The 11,054-nt window shown below is 44.7% G+C and overlaps 1 protein-coding gene across 1 annotated transcript; it reads left to right on the top strand.

The window, feature by feature from the left end:
- Nucleotides 1-1,033: 1,033 nt before the first annotated feature.
- LOC146027005 (uncharacterized) lies at nucleotides 1,034-10,807 on the top strand. Its single transcript, XM_083158023.1, has 7 exons — nucleotides 1,034-1,151; nucleotides 4,028-4,145; nucleotides 5,571-5,613; nucleotides 6,019-6,157; nucleotides 6,358-7,280; nucleotides 10,240-10,339; nucleotides 10,623-10,807. Exons 1-7 carry the CDS (start codon nucleotides 1,130-1,132, stop codon nucleotides 10,661-10,663), a joined length of 1,386 nt encoding a protein of 461 aa, XP_083014149.1. The 5' UTR covers nucleotides 1,034-1,129; the 3' UTR covers nucleotides 10,664-10,807.
- Nucleotides 10,808-11,054: the final 247 nt, after the last annotated feature.

Here is an 11,054-nt window from a genome sequence, read left to right as displayed (position 1 = left end):
GTCGACCTAATATGGGTCAACCTAATGACGGCATACCGCAGTGCAGGATCCTGGGACAGCCTGGTAAGCAGCAGCTAAGTGCAGCGGTCACTGGAGCTAAATGGAAGATGACTGTCACCCACTGTATCACTCTCACCACACAGAGGGAGATGTACTGAGCATTATGATAAAGTCATACTTAATGACTTTATAACAGTTTTCTCCTGGAGAAGCATCAGGGGACTTCGGGGGGAACCAGGCATCTTGAAGGTTGGGACTAAACTTACATCAAGTAACATAATTTTAGCTCCGCCCCTTCATTTTGACCCGCAATTCCCTGCACTCCCTGGGTAACTTCTTTTGGGGGTGTCGGGGGCTAACTGAAAAATCAGGTGTCTACCACAACTTTCTGGTAACTATGGATAAAGCGGAGAGTGATAAAGTACCAGCCAATCATCTCCTAACTGCCGTGTCACTGCTTTATGTAAAAATTTACATGTAAGAGCTAATTGGTTGGTATTTTATCTTTCTACGTTTCAGTGTCCATGTCGACTGTGTCGACATTCGGGACAAAAAAAGTGTAAAACCCCATGTTGACCTTTTGACTGTCAACATTCCCCATGTTGACCTAATGCTTGTGTCGACCTTATGACCCTGTCAAACTAAGCCCATGTCAACCTTCAGTCATGTCAACCTTAATGCATGTTGACCTAGTGGTGTCGACGTAATGCTTGTTGATCTAGTGGCTGTCTATCCATTGATCCATACCCTGCAAAATCAGGGAGATTGCTAGACTCTTTGGGGAATCAAGGAGATTACTACGATTTCAGGGAGTCTCCTGCAGAATGCAGAAGGGTAGACAACTATGGTATAAAGTAGCCATTCAGTTGCCAAAGTACAGAAAGATATTCTGAGGCCTTGGAAATGGAAACTTCATAACCCCACCACCACCACACACACACAAAATATCAGAATCTGTAGGGTGAAAGGAGCAAAAGTCCAAGAAGTCCTGTGATTGGACACTGATCTGGTGCTTCTTCCCTCCCAGGTGAGGCTTGCTGCAATCAGCTGCTTAGATGGTGAAGTGCTGCAGTATATAACACAAATCAGAACAGTCCAGAGAGGCCTTTGGAGGGTAGATTTGAGAACCATGGCACTGTTTAACATGTTTGGTAAGTTTTGTGGTGATCTGTTAGGTTGTCATTTCAGAAGTGGTTTTATGAAGTTATTGGTATGTATTTTCTACATAAGTTTCTGCATAATATGAATTATGTACTAATAACATAAATCTTTGGCTTATCATATTATTATCCCTATTACCCCTTCAGTGTGTGTCTGTGTCCCAAACATTACTCCCAGGGTGTAAATTATGTGGTCCTCTTCCTCCCTTTTTATTGTAAATATGGGCACTGTTGGTGGAGCTGCAGCAATGATTGGTATCAATTGGTGCTTAAAGGTTTTTTCTTATTTATTTATGGTTTAAATGACTATTAGGAGTATATCCAATTAGCCCACAACTATCTTCTGGTAAAAAATCCCCTCATCATGGGAAAAGGCTATTCAATTGAATGCCTGCACCCACTGATTCTGTGTAATTTGTTTGGGTGGGTTTTTTTTTTCTTCCCCTTTTTAAGTAAATCCATGACTGGATGTATTACTTTAATAAAGACTTTGAGGCCTTGCATGCAGTGTAAACCTTGTTAATTGAATAGCTCTGACAATTAGCCACTTGGTTAAGGCTAATACCCACTTAGAACAGTGGAAACCTTTTTGAGAGGACTGAAACCCTACATGTAACTGACAAGCCCCGTACACACGGGGGAGATGTATTGCTCAGTTTCTCCTTTTCATCAGCGACCAGAGATGGTCGCTGTTGAAAGGGAACCTCTGCCGGGGGAGCAGCAGCGGTAGGGTTACCACCTAGGTCCTTTAATTCCGGACACATGTTAATTACACAGGTTCTGTGGCAGTTTAAAATCAGGTGAAGTGGAGTCTTGAAGTCAGCCAGCCACAGACAGAGGCGTAGGGAGGGCGGAGCCACCAGAGCTCATGCTCCGGGCGCAGATTGGCCGAATGGCGCCGCCGCCCCCCCCCCCCCTCCGCAAATGATGCCTGCACTAAAAGTGTAATGCCGGGCAGTGTGCGCAGCGCCGGCTCCTGCTCGCCCGGTCCCTACCGCCAAGCGTCACGGGCGGTGGGGCCGGGCTGACAGTGACACTACAACCTATGTCCTCCTCTCTGTATGAATTGCTGCTGCTCGGTTCCGGGTTCCGGCTTCCGGGCAGCGCAGCGTAGCTGCACACTAGACTCCTCCAACTCCAAGTCACCTGTCTCCGTCTGACTCCCTCCCTCCTCCCAGGCTACAGCAGCGTCATCAGCCATCCCAAGCGCTGGCTGTAGCCTGGAAGAGGAGAAGAAGGTGCTGCTGCCGCCCGCCCGTGCCTCAAACATCCCATTATTCAAGGTAACTCTTTTTTTGGTGCATTCGTGGGGGTGGGGTTGTTTGTAGGGGCTGGGGGGGGGGGGGTGGGACGGTGGGAGAGTGAATCTCTCTGGCTTCTGCTGCTGCCCTGGCCTGTTGTGCTGTATATATCTTTAATTGTATATTTATTTATTTACAGCTGTCAGCATGTTATATAGCGCAGCAGATTCCGTTACAGCGTCTTATATAGCGCAGCAGATTCCGTTACAGCGTCTTATATAGCGCAGCAGATTCCATTACAGCGTCTTATATAGCGCAGCATATTCAGTTACAGCGTCTTATATTGCGCAGCAGATTCAGTTACAGCGTCTTATATAGCGCAGCATATTCCGTTACAGTGTCTTATATAGCGCAGCAGATTCCGTTACAGCACCTTATATAGCGCAGCAGATTCCGTTACAGTGTCTTATATAGCGCAGCAGATTCCGTTACAGCGTCTTATATAGCGCAGCAGATTCCGTTACAGTGTCTTATATAGCGCAGCAGATTCCGTTACAGTGTATTATATAGTGCAGCAGATTCGGTTACAGCGTCTTGTATAGCGCAGCACATTCCGTTACAGCGTCTTATATAGCGCAGCACATTCCGTTACAGCGTCTTATATAGCGCAGCAGATTCCGTTAGTGTCTTATATAGCGCAGCAGATTCTGTTACAGTGTCTCATATAGCGCAGCAGATTACGTTACTGTGTTTTTTTTATTTTTTTATTTTCAAATGTGACATGCCAACACATGTTAGCCACGCCCCCAATTCATTAACGGGGGGGAAATATGCCATTGCTCCGGGCACCATGGCGCCTAGCTACACCGCTGGCCACAGAACCTGTGTAATTAATATGTGTCCGGAATTAAAGGGACTAGGTGGAAACCCTAAGCAGAGGTAATCAGCTGGTCGCAGGAGCAAGCTCCTGCGACCAGCCATTAGAATGGGGCTAAAAACGGGAGCGCGCACCCAGCGAGTTTATCACTGGTGCGCACTCCAATCGCTGGCAATATGGTCGCTCAGCGACAGTCCTGTTGGGCTTAGAAGTCCTGCAATAGTTCAGTATTTTCCTTATTGGGCTCTCCTATGTCTATCATACTTGCCTACTTTTGAAAACCAGTTTCAGGGAGATTATAGTTGGTGGTAGAATTTTGCACAGTGCCCTTTGAGGGGGCGTGTCATGCTCCACCCAAAGGGCGTGTCTAGTTCCATGTATGGAGAGATTGGGAAAAGAGATTGTAAACAGAGCACCTAGAAGCGTGGCTCTGTACTGCTACATATCAGATGAAACTTGAAAAATGACTTGTATGCAAATGTAGATGAGCCCCAAAGCAGTTAGTAAGAGCTACTTTACTTGGTAAAGTGCTGGGAAATGGTGCTGATGATTCAATGTAACTGTATCTGTCTCATTTTCCCCAAATAAATGTAGCAGTATAATGTGGGCTAGGGGACATGAGGGAGATTGCTAGACTAATGAGGGAGAGAGGGAGATTGCTGCTGCTATTTCAGGGAGTCTCCTGCAGGAGGGTATGCAGCTATGGTCTACATCACATAATATATAAATACATCTCCTTTATGTTATAGGGTCCATATTCCAGGCATCAGGTGCCATCTCCAGTTATTCTCCAAAGGAACCCTATACAGGAAGAACTCAGAGAGGCAAGTTGAGCAAATCTGACATTGGCACACCCAGCAACTTCAAGTGAGTACAATTGGGTTTGTGTGGCCTATCTTTGTCTGGGGCTCTTTTTCTAGATTCCAAGTCGGTGGATGGTGCCCTGAGCTATCCTGCAACACTTTGCAATGCCATGCAGTAACCTTTGTTCTACCCCTAGTTTACATTACAAGGGGTCTTTATCCTATAGTTTGAACCTTTGACAAACACCCCAAATGTACTGCCATAGAGCTACATATTTTAATCCGAACAGTGGGTAGGCTTCATATATGGATTGGTCATGACATGCTACACACTTGTACCTCATTAAGCTAGTCTGGAATCAGAATGGTGAAAGCAAAGTAACCTGTAAGTGCAACCTGGTTTTAATGAACTTTTGGGAAGATGTCCTGAATAACATTAGATTTCCATAATTGGAATGGCATAAATTCTCCTTAACTACAAAGGGTGCTACTGTGACTCAAATTTTTGTTAAAATTTTCCTCCAATTGCTTGTACTTTACTTTATTTTTAGAGTAAATTGCGACATTGAATTACAATAATAAAAATGGATGTGGTCAAACTGTTTTGGGGAAAAGGTGAAGAGGTAGACACATCACAAGGTCGATATGAGTTTTTCATGAGAGGCTTTTTTATTTTATTTTTTTAAAATTATTCTTCACCATCCATGTCTGCATAGAGGCAGAATACAATCGTGTAATGAGCCCAAATCCTGGTGAGTGGAGCAAGTGCTGCTAGTGTAAGTTACACTCATAGGTGGCCCATTTCGACATGGACGCACAAAATGTGAAAACTCCCAGCGGCACAGTGCCATATCCCTTTCCCCATTACCATTACTTACAATCACCCCCATTGCGGCATAGCCCTCCGGCTCCTTCTGCCTCCACGGTCAGGTCCGGCGTGCACAGTGCAGCCTGCAGAGCCCCTCTGTGTCCTAGGCTCGGTGCTCTGCAGGCCGCACTGTGTATTATGCGTGCCTGGCTGGGGGTGCTGGGTGGGGGAGGTGGGGTTCAGGAGGGGGGTGGCACCGCTGTGGGCAGCTGCCCAGGCCCCTCCAGAGGCCGGGACAGCTGTACCCAGGGCACCCCCCCTGTTGGCGGCCCTGCCTGGTTAAAGAGCAGGGTTCACCCCTTATCCACTGCTAAAAATCCTGGATTGATGCACATTCACATGCAAAAACCCGGGCTGTTTCGGTCTGTGGAAAAGGGGTCTACATGGTCTGTTGCTGCTGTATACAATAAGAGGCCTATATTGCCAGGTATATCTAGTGACGTAATGACTAGGTTACCCATCCAGATAGAAGATGCACAAAATACATCCACAGTATGCTGAGGCCCCACTATGTAACAAAGTTTATGCATATTTTGAAATCATTGATGCTTTATGTGTTTATAGTTATTATAACTGCAATTCAGCATTGAGCAAAATACATATTCTATAATTTCTCTGCAGACATGTTACTCACGTCGGCTTTGATTCCAAGCCTTGCCTGGATGTAAGTACTCTTCATGTAATAACTTGTTTTCTGTTGGATATAGGTTCGTGTGAACCACAGTGATATGTGGGACTGGCAGGAGACTGAAGTCTAATGAGTTTCTGACAAATGGCTGCTATAGGTTCTATGTGCACTACAAACAATATGTAAAGAAAGTTCAACCGCAGACAGCTGCTCCATGCCAATTCTGGGATCCCCCCCAAAACCTGTTGAACAATAGAGAATGCATTGGTCCAGAAAACCTAAGCAAAATCCAGTTTTTAACCTAAGTTACATCTATAGCTCTCCCCATTAGGGGACCTGGCAATGTCACATGCATAGAACTCCAAATGTTTAAGAGCCACTACATAATTTTGGTAGTTTCCCCCTTATTTCCATAAATGAACAGGCACTGTTTAATTTCAGGTTTGTTGTGACATCAATGTGAAAGCGCATACAAGTGTTGAGGAACGCCTTAAAGACCGGGAGATATCCCGGAGGATCTTTCAGGTCATTGAGAAGGAAGGTAGCATGGAAGCTTTAAGGAGACAGACACGAAGGATGAGTATGTACTATTAGGAAAAGCAAAACTCTATTAAATTGCTATGTATGAGTCGCTAGGACTTTCATACGGTTAACATTTAATTTTAAAGTAATTTACACTGTTTAATGCATTATTGCAATTTGAACCTTGCCGTGTAGTTGGATGGAAGGTTGTAGCTATAGAAACCTAGTAATTAATATTTGTTCTACCTTTCTCTACAGCGTCCGTGGAGAAGCCAAATGTGCGAACTAGACTCCGATCTCTGTCCTCCTCAAGCTTAACACCATCCAAAAGATATAATTGTCATGTTAAACCCTCTCCCAATGCAGTGACAACAGCCGATGACTCTCCTTCAGTTTATCTTACACCTCTAAGCAAGATGTCACCACCCCTGCCCACACCCCCATCTATCACTCACCTCCAGTCAATTTCACCCCTTTTCTCTATGGCTCCATATTTAGAAGAATTGTCTCAAAACTTTTCTCCAGTAAGTAACCCCAATATGCATCCTAAGCCTAAACTGATTCCTCCTCCCCTTCCACAGTCCATTAATGGTAAAACCTTAATGAAAGCCTCACCACCCCCTCTTCCAATAGCTAAACCCTCTTCACAAACAACCAGAGATTCTTATCCGCCATCAATTCCGACCCAAAATACTACTGTCTGCCAAACTGCTGCTGGACCCCCGCCTCCACCATCTCGACCCCAATTTATTAAAAAACCTCCTTTAGAAGTAACTATTCCTAACTCTTTTCCTTCTTCTATCCCAAACAGTGAGCCTCTTATTAATTTTGGTGCTATCCCAGTTCCGCCTCCTTTCCCTCCATTCAGCAAACACTTAGATTCAGGAACAATTGTTCCTCCACCTCTCTCCTCAGGCTCTTTTCCAGTCAAAGATCCTAGAACTGATGTCGTTCCAACCCATCTTGCCATCACTAAACTATCCAGCAGTAATTTGGACTTAATGTCATTTTCTGAGATGCCTTTAGTTAATGGCTTGGAGCCACCAACAAATGTTGACAGCAAGGCCTGTAACGCTGCATCCAAAAGATGGGCATCTGCAACCTCCAATAAAGATTTTGGTCTACAAAAAAATTCAACATTGTTCCTGGAACAGATCAAACAAGGCATGCAGCTAAAGTCTGTAAGTTGTGTGATTTTTTTTTTTTTTTTTTTTTTTTTCTACCAATGAGCAACCTTTCTTTATTATTCTGGAGACAATAGCTAATGGCAAACATTCCTGTGTTGCGCATTAGTATAGGAATGGCTATATTTTGGGAGTTGTCATTTTCGGATGCTCAGATATGTGTGCACATTTGCACTGTACAGTCTTCGGGGGCACTCAGGAATTCTGGTGTTCAGTTGCTCATAGACTTTGCGTTTTGGCACAGTCGGCTATTTAGGAGTTAGTGTGCTTGGATGTTCAGGCACTTGGGTATTCAGCTTAATAAAAGTGTTAGTTTATTCTGCAAGTGACCAATAATTAGCTTAGTCACCAATCTCCATCAGAGCCGGCCTTAGGCATAGGCAAACTAGGCAATTGCCTAGGGCATTTGGAATGCCAATGGGCATCAGCAGCTTCTGCTGATTAAAATGATATGCAGCATCCCTACATTCTGTGTGTGTGAGTGAGGCTGTATCTACATATGAAATAGTGTATTCATGGAAATCACTGTAACATAGCATTCTGTATGCAGGTACAGCCACAGTCACACACAGAATATATTCATGCCACATATCATTTTAATCATCGGAAAATCCTTGTGTGTGCTGGTCATAACAGCAAAAAAGGCACCCAATGTTAGCAGAACTGGCCAGGAGCTGCATGGCTTATTGATACAAGATGTATGAGGAAACATCTGTATCCAAGCAGAGGCAGAGGTCACAGTGTTAGCGGCTGTGCGAGTGCTGTCTGCTGGTGGGTTGGTTGTGCAATATTGTTCGGTATATGTGTAAGGGGCATTATGTGTCATGTATAAATGCAGTAATAGTGTGTGACAGGCATTATGTGTGTAATGTGTATACACACTGCTTTGTGCTGGGTTGCAGTGTGGCCATGGAGGTGCTTAAAATACAATATTTTCTCAGGATTTTTTTCCCAAGGGTATAATGTGAGGAGTAAAGTACATAAGGTACTACTGTGTGATGTAACGTGAATAAGGGACACCATTGCATGATATAATGTGAATAAAGTTGCACTACTGTGTGGCATAATTTGAATTGGGGGTACTATTGGGAGGCCATGCCCCTTCCCAGCAAGAACATACCCCTGTTTGGGCTGCGCACCGAATGTGTGCACTGTTTCTATTTAAAATATTGCGGGTAGGAGCACCAAAATGATGACTGCTATGATGAGGGTTGATGGTGCTGGGAAAGAGGAGCAGGGTCAGAGGCGGAACTAGTGGCGGTGCTAGGGGACACCAGCCAAAATCTTGCCTAGGGCGTCATTTAGGCTAGGGCCGGCTCTGATCTCCATCTAAGTGTATGGACCAGCCTCTGCATCATAGCTTTAGGTTCTCCCAGGTGACAACAATCTACTTCCAAGGGAGTGTGCCCAGCATCATTTCAGGCTATAACAAGCATAGGAGGCTCCATCCTCCACAAAGCACTTAGTAGAAAAACACTTCAATTTGCTCCCATGGATTTGTTTCACTGACGAGGCGCCACCAGGACACTCATTTACTACAGTTCTCAGGACCAGTCGGTGACTATACCACAATATTATTGTATACAGACCTACATAGCTACAGTCACTTTTCACTCATTGCTTTTATCCACATATACAGTATGCTGTATTGTCATTGCCATTTATTTAACTACGGTTGTCCTGCCCCCCCTGTGGGGTGTGTGTGCAATTTTTTTGCAAATTGGCTGTAGGTGCATTCAGATCAGGTCCTCGGGTATTGCATGCAAACAGTAAGTGCTCCAGTATCGGGGCGAGTGTTCGGCCTTACAGTGTATATGGGGGGGGGCAGCAGCCCATCAAATTTCTGGTTATACTACCAAAGGGGTAAAATTCTGTATTTTGAAAGCCCTCCTGTCTGCCGCAGCCCTCTTCCAGCACTTAATGTGTCATCGCAGACCGAAACTAGGATTTCTGGCATCAGGGGCAAACAAAAAATTGGTGGAAGCCGGCAGTAGGATCAATTATATCGCTGGGTGGGCGCTCGCCGTGGACCGCCCACTCACCCAGCGATATCGTTGGTCCTGCTTCTACTATTTGCACTAACAGAGCAAACTGCTGTCTCCCCTAAGCAGGAGGGGATACCGTCATTGGGTCTGCAGCAAGTTGGTTGACAATCGTTAGGTCAACATGGGTCTAAGTCGACATGTCATTGGGTCTACAGGAGCATTAGTTCAACAGTGTCTAGGTTGACAGTCTAAAGGTCGACATGGGGTTTTTCACTGGTTTTTTTTTGTGCCGGCAGGCGGTATTTCATGCCCTACCATCCACTAGGGTGTGGTGGGAGAATAAAATAGTGTGAGTGCAGCAAGGCACCGTGCCCGAAGCGTCGCAAGGGGATGCAGTGCACTGGAAACTGTGTCCATGTAGACATTCAGGTGAAAAACCCATGTCTACCTTTTGACTGACTACCTAGAACCATGTTGACCTAACGATTGTCGACCAACTTGCTGTAAACCCAATGATCACAACCCAGCAGGAGCCACCCACTCACCGCCAATTAGACAGTGGGCAGCAAAGTGTTGCGGGTGCCACCCTAATCCAGCATTCTAGCCTGGTCATTGCAGGTGGCGTGTGCGACACTGGGTGCTGGGGGGGTAAAAAGCACTTTAGATGCAATGGGAAATCGCATCTTGGTATCTCATCCAATTGCACAAGTGTAGGGGCACCATGATGGGTAATTCAAGGGAATTCTTAATATCAGATATTTCTAGTGTGTGGGCACCTTAACAAGGCTTCTGTGCATAGTTTAGAAAAGCCACAAATCATGATATGTAGCTAACTACACTAGAGGACCCCTGCTCTAAACTTAACAGATATTTGAGTACTATTTAAGATATGCTCATTGTAACGTGTTATCATGGGCTGTCTCTTACAATGGGTCTTCTCTCTTCATTTACAACTATTATGTAATGTTTAGGTCAGCCAGAATGCGAAAGTGGAGACTGCAGAATGCTCAAACATTGTATCTGCATTAAGGGAGGTCATACAGAGACGGAATAAGGCCATACACTCCTCAGGTACGTTACTACAGTGTTGCATAGCTGCAAGACGGCATGTGATTGGTGCTGCCACTCTAGTGAGCAAGGATGATTGCAGAGCTGGTGGAACCCTTATCTTGCTTGTGTGGTGTTTGCCTGGCCAAATGCTTGCTGCCTGGCCATCTATCTGGCTGCTCCTGACATGACACCCCCAAGCACACACTGTACCGTCTTATTTAAAGAGCAAGGGTACCTTAATCTCGGTAATATGACTGTTTTGAATTGTTTTCTCTTATCTATAATATATTTTATCCCCCCTCAGATGAGGATGGTCATACTGATGACGACGAATGGGAAGACTAGCCTTTCATCCCAAAATGACTCCATTTAAGCGCTTATGGTTTTTGAATACAGTACTTGTTTTTGTCTTTTTTATTTTATTGTGAGTACTAAAAAATGTCTGTAACCAAATAAAATTTTATATAAATAAAGATTTATTTATTTCTGTACAGAGCTCACACACGTTCTATGGAGTAGCATATGACTATTCCACTTCATTTTGTAAAAAGAATAGCTCAGAATTGGGCTAAACCAAAAATCTTTGGTTTATATCCTTTTTGAATCGGGCATGTCCAACCTTGGCCCTCCAGCTGTTGTGTAGTTTCAAAACAGCTTGGGGGTTAAGGTTGGACATGCCTGTTTTAAATGCCATTGCTATGGTAAACACTGCAGGTCATGTGTATGTTTTAATGCT

The sequence above is a fragment of the Crinia signifera genome, chromosome 8 (assembly GCF_055691185.1).
Source record: "Crinia signifera chromosome 8, ASM5569118v1, whole genome shotgun sequence".
Lineage (NCBI taxonomy): Eukaryota > Metazoa > Chordata > Amphibia > Anura > Myobatrachidae > Crinia > Crinia signifera.
This window is presented reverse-complemented; position numbering and strand designations above follow the sequence as displayed.